Source organism: Sceloporus undulatus, chromosome 3 (assembly GCF_019175285.1).
Source record: "Sceloporus undulatus isolate JIND9_A2432 ecotype Alabama chromosome 3, SceUnd_v1.1, whole genome shotgun sequence".
Classification (NCBI taxonomy): domain Eukaryota; kingdom Metazoa; phylum Chordata; class Lepidosauria; order Squamata; family Phrynosomatidae; genus Sceloporus; species Sceloporus undulatus.
This window is the reverse complement of record NC_056524.1, coordinates 201,735,490-201,756,667: the sequence shown is the minus strand read 5'-3', so window position 1 is coordinate 201,756,667 and position 21,178 is coordinate 201,735,490. Positions and strand designations below refer to the sequence as shown.

The 21,178-nt window shown below is 38.8% G+C and overlaps 1 protein-coding gene across 2 annotated transcripts in view; it reads left to right on the top strand.

Moving 5' to 3' along the window:
* CASP7 (caspase 7) overlaps positions 1 to 20,774 on the top strand; it is a 37,793-nt gene extending 17,019 nt beyond the window's left edge. The window contains exons 3-8 of one of the 2 annotated variants that reach the window (XM_042457072.1): positions 5,413 to 5,415; positions 11,120 to 11,262; positions 11,774 to 11,902; positions 13,158 to 13,333; positions 17,216 to 17,354; positions 18,965 to 20,774. In XM_042457072.1, the coding sequence (XP_042313006.1) occupies positions 5,413 to 5,415; positions 11,120 to 11,262; positions 11,774 to 11,902; positions 13,158 to 13,333; positions 17,216 to 17,354; positions 18,965 to 19,188 (814 nt within the window). In that variant the 3' untranslated portion in view covers positions 19,189 to 20,774. The remainder of the gene's footprint in view (positions 1 to 5,412; positions 5,416 to 11,119; positions 11,263 to 11,773; positions 11,903 to 13,157; positions 13,334 to 17,215; positions 17,355 to 18,964) is intronic. The other variant, XM_042457073.1, reaches the window with a different exon arrangement.
* Positions 20,775 to 21,178: the final 404 nt, after the last annotated feature.

The following is a 21,178-nucleotide window of genomic DNA, read 5'->3' as shown; positions in this document are numbered from 1 at the left end:
TCATGATCACAACCAGAAACCAAAAGGACAAATGTGCTATACTGATTGTACAGTTGGGAAAAATAACAGAACACTGTTCACAGCCTTTTTTTCTGTCTACTAATATATTGTACTTTGTCCAGTATCTTTTTGAGTTTCCTGTATTCTGATCCACAACTGCAAGTACATGTTTTAAAGTCCATGTATAACAGACAATAGTTTGGGTCTTTGCTGTTGCTATTCTGGGGCTTTTCTGTCTCTGCAAAATCTTGAGCCAAATTGTGTGACTTTCAGATTGTTCCCAAATGCTAGAAGACCATTCTGTTCCAAGGGCCTGGAATTCTTTTTAACAATACTTTTACAAAGTCTAATAACTGCTTATGATGACAGCTTTTGAGATGTAACGGAAGATAGAAGATTCTATGCCAGCGTATTCCTGTTCTTTGTCTGTCTTCCTCCATCCCTTCCTTGGTAGTTAATTCCACCCACTTTTGATAGCTGGCAAATTCCTGTCATCTCATAGAGAAGCAAAACATTCATAGAAAAAGACTAGGAAGAATTTAGCTAAAAACTAGTGCATATATGTCCTCCCCATCTAGATGTGTTCTTCATTTCACGTTGTTCTTTACAAAATGAACTCTCTGCTAAGGGGTAGCACTACCATTTTTAAACACACAGAATCACTCCAAGGAATATTTGACCAACTCAGTTTTCTGATACATTCTAATGATTAGAACCCAATGTTGTATGTAATTCCAAATAAGCTTATTCAGTTAATTGTTCCTGCAAGATTATTTGTATGTATTAAAAGGTGTGGTAAAACATGAGAAAATCTACATTTAAAAGTGATTTATAGCGTGCTTAACTTCACAATCATTTACATTGTATTATGTGTATTTTATATGCTGTCTAGTTAAATTTATGTTTCACTTTTTGTCTTTCAAGGTGCACATTTTTATTATATTTTAAAATACATTAATATATTTAAATTTTAACTGGTCTTTCTCCCAATATGAAAGCCAAAAGAGTTTACAATCTTAGTCCAGTTTGAAATATTTCTCCCCAGACCATAGATGTGATGAAGCAGTTTTATTGTATGTTTCACATAAAGTATTGTGGCTCCCAGTTATTTGTATGAGTATGCCACAGTGTTTGATTAGTAATTCATCCAGTTTACTTACTATATAGTTCAGATTACTTTGTGAAAAATGCCTTATCTAACTGTTCTCCAACTCTCCTATTGGACTTTGAACAGCCAACTTATTTACAAGGATATCTGAGTGGGTAGGGGTTGTATTAGGAGAGGAAAAATGTTTCTGTAATTATATACTCAGATACACACAGTTACAAAACATCTAAAATGGAATGAACAAAATCAGCTGTAATTAGGCAAGACAATATTAATAAACAGAGACACAAGTAAAGATATATTGATTTAAATAGATTGAAAGTGAGTTTTAATAGAAAATTGTTTCAGGATTTTCTAAAGATAGTAAAGATAGATATCAAAGGGAAGTTATGGCTTTTAAGGATGGTGTTGTCCTGTTTCAAAAGCAGATTAGTGCACTTCTCTCTTAGGTGCTTCAGTTTCTGCATTATCACCACACAACAGTAATAGGAACACTGATGCAAAGATATGTTTTCTGCCTGTCAGCAGGAGTGGAAGAGACCTAAATGACCTCAGCTACATGTTAGACCATAATTAAGAGGTTTCAATAGCCCTATAGAAAAGTCCAGTGTGACCCGTTGCTGACACAGACAAAATCCTTGGGTCTGTGAACAAACCATAGCCTGGTTCACTGTCCATTGTAGTACAGTATAAACCGGTGGGATGCTGCCATTATTAGAGAAGATTTAAATCTGTTCATCAAGACAGTGAACGTATCCTTCAGATGCAGAGTGGTGTACCACTTGATGAAGAGCCAAGGTATTGTATCCTCTTTGCCTCTTCTCTACCCAGTTTGAGAAGACTGAATTTTAACTATTAAGTATAATGAACTAAGAAAATACAAATTCAGTAATTATGTTATAGCAATTTACTGACAATCCCCAGTCATTTTGCAGAATAACATTTTTCAGAAAAGTCTTAAAATAGGTCAGCAGAGCATAGAAAACGTGTTTGCAGGCTAGCAAACACGATAGGTATAGAAGTAAAAATACATATTTCTGCTTCAGTAAGAAAGAGACCCAAAGTATTTTGGGAAGGATGAAGGTCTGTCCCGTTATTTCCTTCACCCCTCCCACGCTGGCTGTCATTTGATTACACTGCAGAAGATGACTGAAGTACTTGTCAAGTTAATGTAGAGCTTTTATGTCAAGATAGCCTTTCATATAGTTAGTAAAAAAGCATATCAGGCTTCTGTGATGAATCCTAATTAAAGAGGTCTATGAAATATGAGGCCCAAGGCTTAACTAGTACTTTTTGGGCCGTAGGTAAATTGAACACGCATGGCATAAGATGCCATATTATAGTTAGAGACTATGATGCTTTCATCTAAAAATGATTCTTTAATGGTGCAATACTTTATGTTTCTATTTGGAAGGATCATAACAAAGCCAGTACCCATGATTTAGCATGTCTGTCTTGCATATGGATATTGTACAATACATAGATGCATAGGACAATACACAGAAGAGTGTATGCAGCCCTTCAAGATGTCAGATACTTATATTTATGTGTGAGTATGTACGTGTGCTTTTTAAGTCACCTGTCAGCATCATAGAATCATAGAATCGTAGAGCTGGAAGAGACCACTAGGGCCATCCAGTCCAACCCCCTGCCATGCAGGAAATCCAAATCAAAGCATCCCTGACAGATGGCCATCCAGCCTCTGTTTAAAGACCTCCAAGGAAGGAGACTCTATCACCCTCCGAGGGAGTGCATTCCACTGTCAAACAGCCCTTACAGTGGTACCCCGGGTTACGAAAGTAATCCGTTCCGCGGAGCCCTTCGTAACCCGAAATCTTTCGCAAGCCGAAATTGCCATAGGCGCTAGCGCTGGAAGCCGCGATTCCGTGTGAAAAAGCGCCGAAAAGCACCAAAAAAATTTTTCGTAACCCGAAAAAAAAAACGTAACCCAAAACAGTTTTTTCTAATGGATTTTTTTCGTAACCCGGAAATTTCGTAAGGCGGTGATTTCGTATCCCGGGGTACCACTGTACTGTCAGGAAGTTCCTCCTAATGTTCAGGTGGAATCTCTTTTCCTGTAGCTTGCATCCATTGTTCCGGGTCCTGTTCTCTGGAGCAGCAGAAAACAAGCTTGCTCTCTCTTCAACATGACATCCTTTCAAATATTTAAACAGGGCTATCATATCACCTCTTAACCTTCTTTTCTCCAGGCTAAACATCCCCAGCTCCCTAAGTCGTTCCTCATAGGGCATGGTTTCCAGACCCTTCACCATTTTTATTGCCCTCCTTTGGACACGCTCCAGTTTCTCAATGTCCTTTCTGAATTGTGGTGCTCAGAACTGGACACAATATTCTAGGTGGGGCCTGATCAGAATAATAGAATCATAGAAGAGACCACGAGAGCCATCCAGTCCAACCCCCTGCAATGCAGGAGTACATAATCAAAGCACTCCTGACAGATAGCCATCCAGCTTCTGTTCAAAAACCTCCGAAGAAGGAGACTTCTCTTAGATGAGGAATATTCGGAGAGGGGTGTGTGTGTGTGTGTCTTTTAGATACACATTCTCTTCTATGTACTGTACAGTCCTCTCCTTATAGAATGATGAATGGATTAGAATGTTTTGCTTATAATTTTGTTGCACTTTAAAAGTGTCAGTGAATCTGACTGTTGAATGTGGTCCTGACCATGTGGTGGTAGCTGTACTTCTGTTGCATTTAGCTATGCTTTTAGCTTGGCATGTACCCATGTTGCTCATTTTTCTGTGAAAAACTGTGGCTGTTATTATGAAGTTCTGTTGCATAACTTGATGGTTATTTGAGAATAACTCCATTTAATGTCAGCTTGCCTGCTTGTATTTCTATCAGTTATTTTTTTACATGTGGAAAAACAAGCAGTATATTCGGCAGTGTTAGACTCTCCCAGAAAATAAACAGCATATAAAGTTTCAGGATCTAAAGAGCCAAACATTAATGGGTGAGTAGTAATTAATGTGCCCCATACCTATCACAATGACTGGTAGAAATGTGCATAATTGTTCTAAAATACACACACACAAGCTCTTTCCTTATTACTGCCTGTTCATAAACATATGCAAGTGCCTTCTTACTTCTCTTATATCAATAATTTTATAGTGTACTTTCTGGCCCTATTTAGCAGAGGGCAAACCATTGTGTTGGCACAGTTGATTGATGAAAATTGCAGTTCTAGAACACTAACAACATGTACAACTTCATGATCAGGCAGTTCTCAGTTGCTGATCTAAACTGTAGATATTTTTTTAATCACAACTAAGGAATCAATTTAGCACCTCACAATTTCTCAGTCCTTTCTTATTCTTCATTTTATAGCAAGCAAAATCATTTTACTAGTATTCACCATTTGAATGTATGAATGCTTTCTTGTTTGTTTTTTTTTCTCCTGTCACTAGCCAGAGAGACCAAAATGCAATAGATCTTTCCTATGAACTGTAAAGGGGTAGGATGTCATCACTTCATTATTTTGCGCCAAGGATACTAAAACTTGTGGGTTATATGTAGAGAGAGCAGCTTTAGGCAATACTACACTGCTTCAGATCTATAATAGGGCCTTTCTTTAGAGAACCTGGAGCTTTGACTGTTTTACCCATTAACTTTAATGCAGAAAACATAGAGGGAAGCATACTAGCCCTTCTAAGAAGTGAAAGAAGCCTGTAAAATGTCGAACACATAGGTGTGTAAAGAGAGCCTTTATATATTGGATTCGTTTTAAAAGGTTTTTGTTTTACTATTGCAGGGGCGCCCCCAGGCAGTTTAAATTCCCTCTGAAATATTCTATGGATAGTGTGAAAAGTAGGGAGTTGATGATGAACAGCCATTTAAGATCTAGGCCTGTCTTTTGCTCAGAACTGGTGCAAGAATCACAGGTGTGTGCTTGTCCTTGACAAGAATGAATTCTTTCTTGGGAGAATTTACACTATGTAATGCTCGGAAACATACTAAAGAGGGGCTTAGTTTGGGGTGCTTCCCATTTTTTAAAGGAAAATTTGCTATGTTCTTTGTGTGTCTTATATCTGTAAATACAAGCACACACCCCTGCCTCCTGTTAGAATAAAACTTGCAGCAGCTATAGAACATGCTAACTCCTAAAGCATCTTAAAGAATTACCAGCACCCTGATCTTTAAGCTTAAAAGGGTGGTGAGGGCCCTTTTCCTGACTGTTTAACACATCGTGGCTTCACTATAAAACAAATGCACTTCTTCAGTACTTTAAAATTCCCCTACTTTACAGCTCTCTGAGTGCTCCCCTCTCATATGATTTCAGACAGAAAGTGCTGGGGTTTATTTTAATATGAAGTGTTTGTACCTTTTGCCAAAAGTGGTCCCAGAGAGGCTTACAGATAGCTGATTTGATGGTTCTTGCCCTTCTGGGGACAGAGAGGGAGAGTACAGTTCCGCTGCAGCTAAGTCCAGGTACAATAGAGAGGTGCCTGGCTGCTCTTTTTCTCAGTTGGAAAGCTGGAAAATGCGGCTCTTGGAAGCAGCTGAAGCCCAGGCACTAGTTGTGCCTGGCTGTTCTCCTTTTTTTTTCATGCTAGCATGCCAACTCTTCAGAGAAGGGGTAGCCAAAGTGGAAAGGCCTGCTTATTTTCTCTCCCCACCTCTTGCCTCAGCTAAGTTCCCTGGCTGTTTGCCCCTATTTTAACCTGCTAACAAGCACCACCGTTAGCAAGAACTTAGTGCACTGACCTCCCTATACCTACAGCCAGGAAGAAAGTATTGGAATAGCTTTGCTCAGGTTATAAGAATGTGATAAAACTCCACACACCAAACTGGGCAGCTGGTGTCAGTAGCCATACACTGAGCAGATTATCTCCCAGTTAATGATGGCTTTTAAACTCTTGTTGGAAGCCTTAATCACTAGTGCTGCCCTCACAGCAGAAAAAAAAACCTGTGAAAATGCTGAAATAGCTCCCAATAATGAATGATTCCATATGAGGCCTTTATTCATAAACTGATCTCTTCTACATAGGCTTCAGTCATCAGCGTCATCTGCTTGTAACCATGCTTTGTTTTTCTGCCACTTTCCTCTTTTTTTCTTCCTGTGGACACTGTTAAGCAGGGGAAAATGGAAGAGCTCCACATTGTTTTTGAGTTGTAATGTGAAGAGTCCTTCCTCTGGAATGCCCAAGTACATGCTATATCCTTTCCAAAAACATTGGAATTGAAAGGTGTGTTTGTTTTGTTTGGCTGGTTGGTTGTTGTGGTTGTTGTTTGCTTTTTAAAAGTTGATTCCTTTAAATGATTGAGAGCCCTGGGTAGCTATCACAGAATCTCCTCCACTTAATCTCCACTCTTTGCCTCCTGCTCAGTTTTCATTGCATGGAGAGCTGGAATGGTGAGGCATGATTAGGTTACCTGATGTATATGTGCCCTTCCAAAGTGGGTCTTTAGAACAGTTTGCTTTGCTTGAGAAACCTTGAATGCATCACCTTGAATGATAGCCAAAGAGAACCAGTTTAATATTCAGGCTTTGTCCAAAGCAAATGCCCAGCCAAATGTTCTCTGTCAATGACAAGAAAGATTATGTGGCAGAAGTGGGTAGTTCCTTTCCACCATATCCAGACTATTAGCACTCTTCTGTGCATGTTTACATTGGGACTAAACTAAAGCATACATACAGTGGGTCCTTTGTATCAGTAGCAGTTTGATTCTGGGGGCCCACATGGATGCTAAACGCTGACAGTCACACCCTGTATTATTCAATGGCAGTGATGTAAATGCACATGCTTCAGCCTGTGCATATTCATTGAATAATATGGGCCATGGCTGCGTGTAACTGGTCAAATTTGTGGGTTGGAAGCCCACCAATAGGTAAGACCCACTGCAATATTTTAAATACATATGATATATAAGGAACAGCCTCCTTTATTCCCAGATTTAGGGAAAAGGTGAGGCATAAATAAAGTGAACCGTCAACTGTAAAGTAAAAAAGAAAGAAAAAAGAATGGAACAAAAGAAACAGCCTGCAATCTAGTTAATTGCAGACAGGATTGGAGCCTTTGGAAATACCCAATAACACCAAAAGACAGTTCCTAAAAAGTAATCTAAGATGTGATTGGTTTATGGAAATATGTTGGAGTGTTTCAGTAATGTTGGAAGAACCAGCAAGAGTTACTTGTAGTTGATGAAGCCCACAGAATTCATAAAAGTTATCTATTGTCATAAACTTCTCCATTTTAGTAAGTAGGAACAAAAACCTGCAGATAGAGTACTTTTTTGCAATTGAAATGTTGTGTATCACCCTCCTTGCTAAGTAACATGAAAGCGCTGAACAAAATATCAAAAAAACATAGATCAGTGATACATTTTGATTATTTATGAATCGGTTACTTTATAACTTTTGCTGTAATTTCCTGCATGTAAATCAGGAAATTTCAAACCTTGCTGCATGCATTGTAAATTTTCTTCTTTAATATCCTGCCAAGCATTGGACAAGTACCAAATATTTATCACAATTATCTAGGTGCCTCCCAGTAATATGTGTCTGAGTCCGAATGGTTCTTAATGTAGGGACTCTCCAGTACTGTCAGGAAACTTTCCCCAAATCAAGGAAATAAATTTGGGAAAGGTTGAGCATATGATAAATAATCAAGTGTAGTTGTAAGCAAATAGAGAAGGGAAATAGAAGGAGCAAGATAAAAAACTGGAACTTTTTTACCAGAAACATTTTTAACAGTTGTTCTATTACTTTATTCTGCAACAGTAATGAAATAGATATGTTGTAACTTTAAAAAGTAAGTCAGTGTGGGTAACATGGTTACTTATAATGTATAACTTTAAATCTGTGCAAAATATTTGTAACCATAGCTCTATTGACATGTTACTCAAGTACATGTGTGTTTTCAAGTAAGAGTGGGGCCATTCTGCTCCACTAACACAATATTCTTTAGCCAATTTAGACTTCCATGCAATAAGCACAAACGTATGGAAATGAAGATCTGTCCATGAGCAGTTGTTCACGAATTGTGCATTCTTCTCAGATCCCCTGCTCAAGACATCAGAGGCAAGGTATCTAGGTATGTGTTGTCAGCATAATGTCAGCAGTGCAGCCCACTCCTGCTTGAATTCATTAATGCCCTGCATATGAGTAAAGCATAATCTCTGGATTAAAAGAAGCATTCCCGTGGTGTTCCTAAGACTTCAGGGGTTTTTTATAGCTTAGCTGGGGCTCTGATTCCTACTAGTCATGGCAGCTCCTGTGAAAAACAGATTTCTTATATCTGAAGATAGATAGATAGATAGATAGATAGATAGATAGATAGATAGATAGATCGTATTCCTGAAATGTACATGGGTGATGGTTGCTCGTATTCTAGAGAAGATTGTGTTGTCTTTAGGCATTATAGAATCACCTTTTGAAATACAGTATGTGAGGATTAAGACTGTGGAGGACAAAGAGAATGAAGAACCACACAGGTGCACTGAAAGTTCTCGACTAGCTCCAGTTCTTATCAGTTCTTGTGAGAACTACTGTGTTGGTTAACCATATTAATAAACAAAATTTCATATTATTAATTTCTATTCTTGCCCAACCAGAGACATTATCTTGCCTGGAAATCATAGAGACCAGTATTGTGGATCCTTATTTCCTTTCTGGAGAGAGTGTGAGTACCGTAACCGCATTAGCATACGTCCTAGTTCACCCTCTAGAACGCTAAAATCCTTACAGCCCAGGCAGCCCTTTAGGGAAAGTATGTGAAGTAAGGAAGGAACAATGGTGAAGACAATTTTTCGGCATTCCCACTCAGAACATGATTCTCACAGTGGGATCCTTTTCATGAGACGTGGGTAGTATATATAACTCCACCTCCCTATGAAGCTATACTTCAACTTCAGTTATGTACAGTGGTGCACCTAGTGTACTTGACACCCAGCACAGATCATTTTGAATACCGCCTCTTCTGTACAACAACATTATTTTCAGTAATAATCATGATATGAATCAAATAACAGAAAAGAAACTCGGACAGTGAAAATTCTTTCATTGAACTTTGTATATACAACCATGCAAGTAAAAATAAATAGAACTATAACAATGCCTTTGCACTTTATTCCTTGCCTTTCTCCAGTAATATTTCCAAGTCTTTGCTGGGGTTTTTTGTTTGTTTGTTTTTTATGGTAGTATGATGTCATTTGCATGCCTTACTTTTCCTTCCTCCAATTTTCATGTCTCTTTCCTTCAAGTCTTATTCAGCTTTCTGTGGGATAAATTTAGTGTATAAATTAGATTGGGTGATAAAATGCAGCCTTTCCTCACCTTCTTTCAGAACAGTGACAAACTGTTCTGTTTTCTCTGTATTCTGACTTGACAGTGACATCTTGTCCTGATTATAAGCTATGCACTAGCACAATCATTTCTTTAAAATCAATCCATAGCTTTACATGAGCTACATAGTCAAATGCTTTGCTGTAATCTATGAAGCACAATGTGATTTGATTTTCATCTGAAATTCTTTGGTGCAATCCATTATTTAATGTTTGTTTGCAATATTATCTCTTCCTTTCCTTAACCCAGCTTGGACATGTGGCATGACTTCATTGGGTCGGGGTCTTGTGGGGCTTGTTGTTTTTATTGTTGTATATTGTATTCACTTTGCTGTTACCTTCCTCGATCCTCAAAGCAGAAGAGGCGGGATATAAATAACTATGTATTATATTATTATTATTATATGGTAAAGGTCTCCTTTTTTAGCATCATTTTTCTTGCATGGGAAATTAATGCAGTGCTTGGTGGTGCAATCCCTGGTGTCACCTATCTTGGGGACTGGAATGTATACTGAGTGTTTCCAGTCTGTGGACCATCACTTTGTTTTTCATATTTGTTGGTAGATTTTAGTTAGTTTGAGTGAATCCTGTCTCTGTAGCTTGAAACAGCTCTGTTGGTATGTCATCTGTTCCTAGTGATTTTTTCTCTCTCAAGTGCCTTGAGTGCAGTTCCTAGTTCACTTTCTAAATCAGGGATTCATCTTCAAATGATTCTTCCTTGAATGAATCTGTCATCCTTTCATCTTTTATATAGTTCTGTATTGTATTGTTTCTATTGTTGCTGTTTTTAATTTCTTCTTGAACATGTAGTGTGTTCTCCTGCTGATGACATAGCATCCCCACTCTTGGTATAAATTTTCCTTTGACTTCTCAGATCTTGCAGAAGAGATATCTTGTTATAACTTCTTTTTCTCTGCAGTGACTATGTAAACTTTTGCACTGTCCATTGTTTTAACTGTGTTTTGTTTTATCTAAAATTATGATCTGTCTTGAGGCTTGTCTTGTGTAAGGTCACCCAGTGGGTTTTTATGCTCAAGCAGAAAATCGAACTTTGATCTCCAGAGTCATAGTCCAAACCCCCACTATACCATGCTGGCTCTCTAGACAGATGCTAGGTAGTTTAGTCTCAAAAGCCTTTTTAGTTGTTTTGCCTATGTCAAAGTAAAGTTTTCCCAACAGTGTGAGTGCCCAAACTCTGTCTAACCAGAAACGAATGGACAAACCTTGTAAGCTTTTGCTGTCTCTGTTCTTACTCCGTACAGCAAGATAGATATAAGACCTTTACATAAGGTGTTTTCATTTTCTTTATCATAAATTGATAAAATCAGTAAAGTACAGTGGCCATTTGGGATTTGGTTCCAGGACCCACTGTGGATATCAAAATCCATGGATGCTCAGTTCCCATTATATAGAATTACACAGCAAAATTGTGTCCCTTATATAAAATGACAAAATCAAAGTTTAGGGATTTTTAAATTATTTTGTTTTAAAATATTTTCAAGCTATTGATGGTGGAATCCATGGAGACAGAGAGCCAATTGTACTTTGAAAGCACACATTTTGCTCATTTTGTTAATCCAATCAAGAGCCTCCATGCAAAGTTGAATTCAAGTGAATCTTCTGAATGTAGCCTTACCAAAATGTGCACTAACCATAGGCTAATATTTTGAAATATTTGAATATGAACATTTAGTTACTTTTCCACAGAAAAAAGAAGAATGTACATGAACAACAGCCAGAGTCTAGTAGCCAATATCGAATTGTTACTCCAACATTCCGGTATCTTATGGACTACAAGAAAGTTGGCAAATGCATTATTATAAACAATAAGAACTTTGCAGAAGACACAGGTATGTGCTCTTGTATTGTCTATAATGTAATTCTGTATTGTGATCCTGTATTGTAGATTTAGAGTTTTACTGAATTTTGTGGGGTTTGCTGTCACTTTTTAACTTTAGTAAGGGAAGGTAGGGGTTAAGCAAACAAAAGGCTAAATCTAAATTTGTTCACAATTGCCATGTATCATGGATGCTTCTTCGTTTCCTCTTAAACAGCAGTCAGCAGAGATTTTGATCAGTAAAACAGTGTCTTACCATTTCATAGGTCTAAAGCCAGCATTGTTTGGGTTTATGAATACAAAATGAACTATTGTGTGGGTACTACTCAGAATCCCATCTGGATAATAAATAAATAAATAAATTTGTTATTTATTAAATTACTTAATCAAATAAATATTAAATAAATAAATATAAAGTCTCTGTTTTGAAATGTTTTTTCTTACATTGATCAGTTGGCCATTTGCAACGTTGTAAATACATATACTTCAGATTGTCAGTTCTGGCTATCTTTTTGTCTTATCAGGCATGGGCATACGGAATGGCACCGATAAAGATGCTGGTGACCTGCAAAAATGTTTTCGAAGCATAGGGTTTGATGTTTCTATCCATAATGATCTCAGCTGTGATGATATGGAGAGAATACTTGGTGAAGGTAATAAAAGAAAGAAAGATGATATTGATTTAGATGCCATCTTCGCACGTGCCCGTCTACACGGCATGCACCATGATGATGCTTGTCGTGTACAGTGCCTATGGTGCCTCTTTCGGGACACAAAAAGAAGCCCCTTTTCAGGGCTTCTTTTTGCTCCTTCTGGAGATTGTAGTTGCCATGGCCTCAATCGGGGTGAAAAGGGGCGGCTGCAGATCGCCCCAAAGAGGAGGTCTGTATAGCCCCTTAGTCTAAAATTATATAGTGACAAAGAAAACTATTTACTTTGGGTGTCTTGGTTTGATATCTTAGCCCTTTGCTGTTTTATTTAAATAGCATCTCATTGGTCACTTGGAAAGCTGAACTCTTTTAGGCTTCTTTTAGACATCCTTTAGACTGCTGCAGTCTCAGGGGCTATACAGACGGGCAGCTAAAAGCTGCCCGCCTTTGCCCCTGGTCGGTGCCACAGCAGCTGCACGCTGCGTCACCAACCCATTCCCTTAAAAGAAGCCGCTTCTTTGAAGGGGCGCCATAGGTGTGCTCGCATACCATGATGATGCCCCTTCTGGCCAGCACCATTTGGGCACTCTGACGCCCGTGTGTCATCATGGCGTGCCCCATATTTACGGGCACACGTCAAGATGGCACATGGGTGGCGAAAGTAGGGCTGGATGTGTGTAACCTTTCAGCCCTATCTAGCCCTACTTTCGGGCCCAGGCTGGCACAAAGTGCTGATCTGTTTAGGGCCTTAGTTATAACCAATCAGAATAAGCACCACAGTAGACCACTTCTTGGTTCCAAGTAAGCATGTGTAGAATTGAAGTGTGCTCTTCTTTTTAAATGTCTCTTAATTATATAGAAAATGACAGTCCTGTTCAGACCAGCCATTAAGGCCGGCCTTGGGGCGGAGTCAGGGTGTCATGTCCAGATGACGCACACCCAACTCTGCCACCCAGGGTGCCATGACACTGTGCGCTGCTCCACACGGCATCATGACACTCCTCCACCGCTGCATCCATATGACACAGTGCTATATAGCCGCAGCTATCGTGCTCTTCCCAGGGCACAAAAAGGAGCTGCATTTTTCAGCTCCTTTTCACACCCTTGAAAGGTTTGATTGGGGCCGCGGCCCCGATCCAGCTGAAGAAGGGGCAGCTTGGAGGCCACTTCTTCGGGACTGTTTGTACAGCCCCATAATTTTTTCTTATGTGGAGTTGAGTGGAATTTCACATTGACAGAAAGTGTGTTTGATTCATAGTTGCACTTGAAAACCATAGCGATGCAGCTTGTTTTGCCTGTATATTACTGAGTCATGGAGAAGAGGGTCTTATCTATGGCACTGATAGAGCGATGGCAATCAAGAATTTGACTGGTCTTTTCAGAGGAGACAAGTGCCAAAGCCTCGTTGGAAAGCCTAAATTATTTTTCATTCAGGTAAGAAGGTTTTCATGCTGGCTGACATATACTAGGTAGAATCTATTCTGAAATGCCACACAAGGATAATAAGCTAAAGGGGAAGTGGTGGCCTGAAATAATAATAATAATAATAAGCTTTATTTGTATACTGCTTTTCCGTGGACGATCAAAGCGGTTTCCAATATCAGATTAACAATACATAACACATCATGACTCTGCTTCTCTCCCCTGAAGATGGTGGTTGGAAGGAGGGCTTTTCTTCTTGGCAGGCAGAGGCCTGTTGTTTCTTGCCTGCTTCTCTCCCCTCAAGATGGTGGTCGGGAGGAGGGCTCTTCTTCTTGGCAGGCAGAGGCCTGCTGTTTCTTGCCTGAAAGAAATGGTTGCCTAGTGAAGCTTAAAACCTCGGATTTCAGTTGGGCACATAAAGAATATTCACAAATGTTTTTGTTCCCCACAAGGAAGAGTGCCACATTTCAAGACATTCCATTTAAAAAATTGTCAACATTTGCAGAATTGTTCATCCTTTATCATAAGCTAGAAGACCTAGATCATAGAATCATAGAGTTGGAAGAGACCACAAAGGCAATCCAGTCCAACCCTTCCATGCAGGAACTCACCATCAAAGCATCCTCGACAGATGGCCATCCAACCTTTGTTTAAAAACTTCCAAGGAAGGTGACTCCACCACACTCAGAGGGAGTGTGTTCCACTGTCAAACAGCTCTTACTGTCAGGATGTTCCTCCTAATATTTAGGTGGAATCTCTTTTTCTGTAGCTTGCATCCATTGTTCTGAGTCCTGTTCTCTGGAGCAGCAGAAAACAAACTTGCTCCATCCTCCATATGACACCCCGTCAAATATTTATACAGGGCTATCATATCACCTCTTAACCATCTCTTCTCCAGGCTAAACATAGCCAGCTCCCTAAGTCTCTCGTCATAATGCATGGTCTCCAGTCCCTTCACCATTTTAATCTCCCTCCTTTGAACACTCTCCAGCTTGACAATATTCTTTTTGAATTGTGATGCCCAGAACTGGACACAGTATTCCAGGTGATGCCTGGCCAAAGCAGAATAGAGTGGCACTATTACTTCCCTTGATCTAGACACTATACTTGTATTGGTCTAGCCTAGAATCATATTAGTCTTTTTATCTGCTGCATCACACGGTTGTCTTGTTCCAGTTGTGGTCTACTAGGATTCCTTTCACATGCACTGTGTTTAAACCAGGTGTCCCCCATCCTATATCTGTGCATTTTATTTATTTATTTATTGCCCTAAGTACCTTACATTTCTCCTTGTTGAAGTTCATTTTGTTAGTTTTGGCCCAGCTTTTTAATCTAATAAAGTCATTTTGAATTTTGATCCTGTCCTCTGAGGTATTAGCTACTCCTCCTAATTTGGTGTCACCTGCAAATTTGATAAGTTTGTCCTCTATTCTTTTGTCCAAGTTGTTGATAAAAATGTTGAATAGCTCTGGAGCCAGCACAGAACCCTAAGGCACCTCACTGGTCACTTCTCTCCAGGATGAAGAGGAGCCATTGCTGAGCACCCTTTAGGTTTGGCTGGTCAACCAATTACAAATCCATTTAACAGTTGGATTGTCTAGCCCACATTTCACTAGCTTGCTTAAAAGAATATCTTGGGACACCTTGTCAAAAGTCTTATTGAAATCAAAATATACTATATCCACAGCATTCCCTTCATCTACCATGCTGATAATTTTATCAAAAAAGGAGATCAGATTAGTCTGAGAAACTCATGTTGACTTTTTGTGATTATAGCATTCCCTTCTAAATGTTAACAGACTCTGTTTAATGATCTGCTCTAGAATCTTTCCTGGTATTGATGTCAGACTAACTGGACGATAATTGTTGGGATCCTCTTTTTTCCCCTTTTTGAAGATGGGGACGACGTTTGGCCTCCTCCAGTCTTGCTGGGACTTCTGTTCTCCAGGAGTTCTCAAAGATTATTACCAATCGCTCTGAGATTATATTTGCCAGTTCTTTTAATACCCTTGAATGTAGTTCATCTGGTCATGGAGACTTAAATTCATTTAGATTAACCAGATATCCCTGTACTACTTCTTTACATAGTCTGTGCTGCATTTCCCCTATTGTGTCCTCTACTCCATTTTCCTCAGGTTGAGCAACCTTTCCCTTTTCTGAGAAGACTGAGAGGAATTCCTCTTTGGTGATTTCCCCCTTTTTCCATTTTATACACGTTTTGTTTAAAACCTAGCTGAAAGTTCTTTAGTCACCCATCCTGGTTTCTTGAGACACTTCCCATTTTTCCTTCTCATTGCAACAGTTGGAATTTGTGCCTTCAGTATCTCTCCTTTGAGAAACTCCCATCCATCCTGAACTCCCTTCTCTTCTAGTATTCCTGACCACCCCCAGTATTTCCCTAATTTTACTGAAATGAGCTCTCCAGGCTCTTTCTGTTTAGGTTGGGGTTTTGTTTTCAGTAGCATTTGAGCAAAAAAAAAAAAAAAAAATTGTGTGTTATGCCAAAAGAACAAAACAAAAAGGGTGTTCTTCCACAAATACATTTGTTTGCCAAAAAACAGCACAAAATTAATTATTTTGTGGAGGTAGGATAAGTATTTGAAAATTCCTGTTCGTGAGCATCAAATAAAGATTTCTAAGTGTGATCTACTCTAATCACATAAAACCAAAACTGCAATTAATAAGCTAAAACTCAGGTTTTCAAATCTACTTGAACCTAGTCATGAACTTTAAGAGACTAACTGTGCTAATCTCTTTCTGGAAGCTTTGAAAAATCGAAAACTTTCCTTTGTCAGACAAGCACACAGCTGCCAAGCACATTAATGGAGTGCATTCTTCTGGCTCTTCCTTTGTGCTGCTGCCCAAGCTTTGTGCTGTGATGTTTTTTCACCATGTTATCTAGGAGAACTTTATCAAAAGTAGCTAATTTTATTAGTACTATAGATTGGCTGTGGCTTTCCGTGCTCCATGCTCTCCCACCAGTCTGAATAATCAATACTGGCCTAGGCAGAGCAATATTCTAACTTAGTATATGACAGCTTCATAGGTCAACTGCAATAACTATGCAACATGCCTTGATTCTCCAGACATTTCGTACCTCACAGGTTTCGGTTGTTAACTTGGTACTGTACATACTAATAGAAAGGGTCCCTTCTCCTTAATTGTTATGTGTGTCTGATAACTGGGATGGGAAAGAATATTGTAGAATGTAAAAAGAAAAGTCAATGTATGTGCAACTTTAGCACTTACCTTGCTGTTTTGATAGGACTTGTATTTCCTCAGCAACCATATTTATTCAACTATAAGTCATTAAGGTGCATTATTCAGTTTATAAGGCATAGTTGCAAGTTTTGTTATTACATGAATCTGTCACAGAGCCATCATATAATCCCAGTATGAACATGTCAGAGTCTTAATTTTTTTTTGGGGGGGGGGGAGGTCTTTTCTCTTAATCCCATCATCCTCATAAATTCATCTAGCAAGGACAAAAGAGAAAGTCTTCTCAGTGGCTGCTCCCAAGCTATGTAATTCCCTTCCATGGGAGACTAAGATGGCCTCCACTCTGCTCTCTTTTCATCAAGTTTTTATTCAAACAGATGTTTAATGACAGGGAGTCTTTTTAAAGCAGTGTGTAAACAACATATTTATCTTTAGTATTACTTTTTAAATGATTTTATACTTTTTAAAATTAAATAGTGTTGCTATGTAACTTGTTTAATTGTTATCTGATTTTTTATTATCAAGCTTTTAGATTTTTCTTGCTGTAAGCCATCTTGGGTCCCATTATGGGAAAAAGGTTGGGTATTACATAAATTAATTGATAAATTGCCAGTAAAATATGTGTGATTTATACACACAAAGATTATTTTCCCACTGTTAATATTATGGTTTCAGGCATGTCAAGGTTCTGAGTTTGATGCCGGGATTCAGACTGATTCAGGTTGTTCCAATCGCTGTCTGGAAATCGACGCTAATCCAAGATACAAGATTCCAGTGGAGGCAGATTTTTTGTATGCATATTCCACTGTGCCAGGTATGGTTAGAGAATGTAAAAACTTGATATAAAGATGTGCAAGAGGAAAACCCAGTGCTAATTATTGGGGGAAACACAGACATTTGAAAAAATAGAGTTTAAAATATAAGTGGGTAGGTATTTTTTCTTCACATTAAACATTTAGCCAGACTTGTAAATGTGAAGCATTGCAATGGCATTTGTGTGTCTTCTTTTATCGTCCTCTCCTTTTTTCCTTTCTTTTTTTAACCTACTTGAACAAAGAGGCAAAGCCTGGAAGATGCACAAGTGTACTGGAAATAAGTATAATTCACTTGCTGTTTAAAGCAAAATTAAAATATGCAAAATATATCTAATTGAAAAATAGACCTTCACAGACATTAAATGATTCTTAACACACATAAATATGCTAGGGCTACCTCATACTGATATAGATCAAACATCAGTCAGACTGTGTGGCTAATGTATACACCAGCTTCCAGGGCTAGTCAACACATTCCAAAAATGCCTTTCACACATTCTGTACCTTTTATTCTCTGCCAAACACTTGGATAGGGCTAAGATGTATTTAGGAATATAAATGCATTAGGCCTGACCAATGTGCTCATCAGTGTCTCCTGCAGTGGCCAAACCTGTGTCCTGAGGAAAACCCAGAACTTTAGGAAGCCATCTCCTACTACTATGCAAAATGGTTCTTAGCTATCATGGCTGGCAATCATGAGCTGAGCTGTTTTCCAAGGATTTATCTAATCTCCTTGGAACTATCATAAATACTCAACTATAATGCCGTGCATAAGTCAAGGGCAGATTTTTGGGGCCAAAATTAGGGATTTTGATGTGACCCAGGGGTAGATCTTAGGGTCTCAGTACCCTTCCTTCTCCTCTGCAGCCTGGCTGTCTCTTCAGGAGAGGAGGAGGGAGTGTAAGTGTTTGCCCCCCAACCTTTCCCCAGCCTGGTTGTGGGGAGACAGCCAGGCTGGGGAAGAGACTCAAGGGGTAAGCTTATTACCGTATTGACCCATGTATACATCGAACAGGTTTTTTGGGTCAATTTTTTACAAAGGTTTTTCGACATACACAAGTATATACAATATCTATATAGTAATGGCTATTGCCACATTATCTTGTAATCTATTTTATAAGCTCATTGTGCTTTATATAAAAGAACTTGAAAGAGACTGCCAAGGAAGTTTGTTAGATGACACTCATCCATTTTGAAAGTAAATTTCTATCTCAAATCACAGTTCTGTCTTTTTCTCAGGTCTCTTCCTAGTTCTTGTGCTTTTAAGCTAAAAGACCCAAACTCCTAAAAAAGAATTTATATTTAATGACAATGTTCAATGCCAGGATCATTTCACTTGCCACAAGCCAGTAAAAACCTGCATGATCAAAGGGAGTTTCTCTCCTTTTCCTTCTTCTGCTCCTTCTCCCTCCCCACACATGTCTTGAACAGGTAAGATAGTCATACCATTTCAAGCTTTCCTGTTTAGTAATTTGAAGTCTTCAGCATTTTATATACTTTTTGTACTAGTACTTTTTTATTTTTGCTGGTGATTTTTTTCTGTAACCCTATTTCACCCTTCATTGCAATAACCAATGTCTGTTGTTTTATCTGCTGTTCTTACTTATAGGTTATTTTTCCTGGAGGAATCCTGGGAAAGGTTCCTGGTTTGTGCAGTCTCTTTGCTCAGTTCTGAGTGAGCATGGCAAAGAGCTGGAGATCCTGCAGATTCTGACCATGGTTAACTACAGGGTAGCCAGAAACTATGAATCCCAGTCTGAAGATCCTCGGTTCAGTGAGAAAAAGCAGGTTCCATGTGTAGTCTCCATGCTCACTAAAGAACTTTATTTTTGAATAAAGCACCAATGATACCTTACGTTCTTTCTTTCTGTGGTGAGAATTGAATGTACAAGGGCACAGCAGTGAACTTTTAAATCAAAGCACTTCAAAGCAAAAGACAACTCTGGATGTAGAGCTTCAATTATATATGATCCTTTTGAAATATGCAATACCAATATTATCTCAGTTGATTATTACATCTGCAATGTCTTGCTAATGTGTGCATGGGCCTATTTTGGTAGACCATGATATTCTCTGTTGTTTCTGTTCACACTGAAATGAACAGTGTTAATACTTCTCTTACTTGATGTTTGGAGTCTCTTCTTTTGGAACCATACTGCACTACTACATGGAAATAATAAAGTTTGCTTCTCAAACCAGTATCTAAATGTGAGGGAAAGAGGATGTGATTTATACAAGATCATGACCAGAGTATGCTTCAATTTTTAGTAAGTAAATGGTGGATAATATAATTAATATTGCGATTATCAGAGGATATTGCCATTCAGCATACCTTGCTTGGTCTCACTATCAGTGAGTTTACTCTAAGCTTGGCTAAGAGAAATATCTGACCCTCCTGATAAGAACCACTTTATTTATTCATGATATAGAATTCCTATTATTTAAATATGTTTCTACTAGGAAATACTTGAAATACTACTTTTTATCTGATATGGAGAAAAAAATCCTTTTGGGACTTACGTAGAGATGAAAGGTGCAGTCTATTCAGTGCATTAACAGTTCAATAGTGAAGGTGGATTCTATAGTTTATAAATATTACAAGAAATGATCAGGTTGTCAGACTACTTATTCATAATGACTTATGTTGAAATAAGTGAAACTCGCAAACTAGGGGGAAAGTCCAACAGAGTACCACTTCTAACCTTCTCCCTGCAGCCAAGGACCCCCAAAAACTCTGCTCCTGCATAATGTCCAGCACTTCCATTTTGAGAGGAGGAGAACAAGGGCATAAAAATCCCTCTCTCAATTTGCATTCATGAAAATTGTTTTGTCAGTGGACTAATGTAATAGACTTCACCCTGTGCTATCCTGTTTTGTTGCAATTAGTTATAGGGATGCACAAAGTATAGCCCACATCCTGCATGTGGCCCTCAGTAGCCATCCAACCCTTGCCTTTTCTTTATGGAGCCATTTGAGCAATTTCAACATGTATGGGTTGCCCATCTGACTGCTTTTACACTGTGGGAAGCCTTTTCCCAAAACCACAAGTGACTTCCAGTCATTTTCTAGTTGGGCAAAAACATTCCAATATCAAACAGGCCCGGAACAGCCCAGATTTTTGTGATATTTCTTCGCACAGCCTCTGCAAGGCACAGGAGTATACTTTAGCAAAGTAAAAAGGGAGGTGTGGGCCAAGGGAGTGGGTGCATCCTTTGCTGGCCTGGAGGAGGCATGTGGAGCCCTCAGAACCTGAGCTAGTTGCCTACCACTGTACTGCTGTTGAGGAATCAGAATTTTCTCTTCCAAATATCATAATTTTGTTAGAGTTCATTGGAAGACAGAAAGAAATGAGTTTTGATCTTGCTCCCACAAATAATTTGCTCTTCCACTGGTTCTTTGCTCTCCTGATTTTATAATTAGTGTTACAGTGGTACCTCGGGTTACGAAATTAATTCGTTCCGCGGCTAATTTCGTAACCCGAAAAACCTTCGTAACCTGAATTGCCATAGGCGCTAATGGAAAAAATAGCTCTCTGCTGCCCTCCGGTGGCGGAAAATAGCGCCGAGGTTTTTTCGTAACCCGAAAAAACCTTCGTAAGCCGAAACAATAAATCCCTATGGGATTTTTTCGTATCCCGAAAAATTCGTAAGCTGGGTAATTCGTATCCCGGGGTACCACTGTATATAATAATTCTGTACAATTCTCCAGAGGTATAGTGGTTGTTGATACCTACATTCCTCTCATATATTAGCCAATGCCATTTTCATTTTATATAGAACACAATCAGGCTCATGTGATTCCCCCAAGACCATTTTTGAGACTT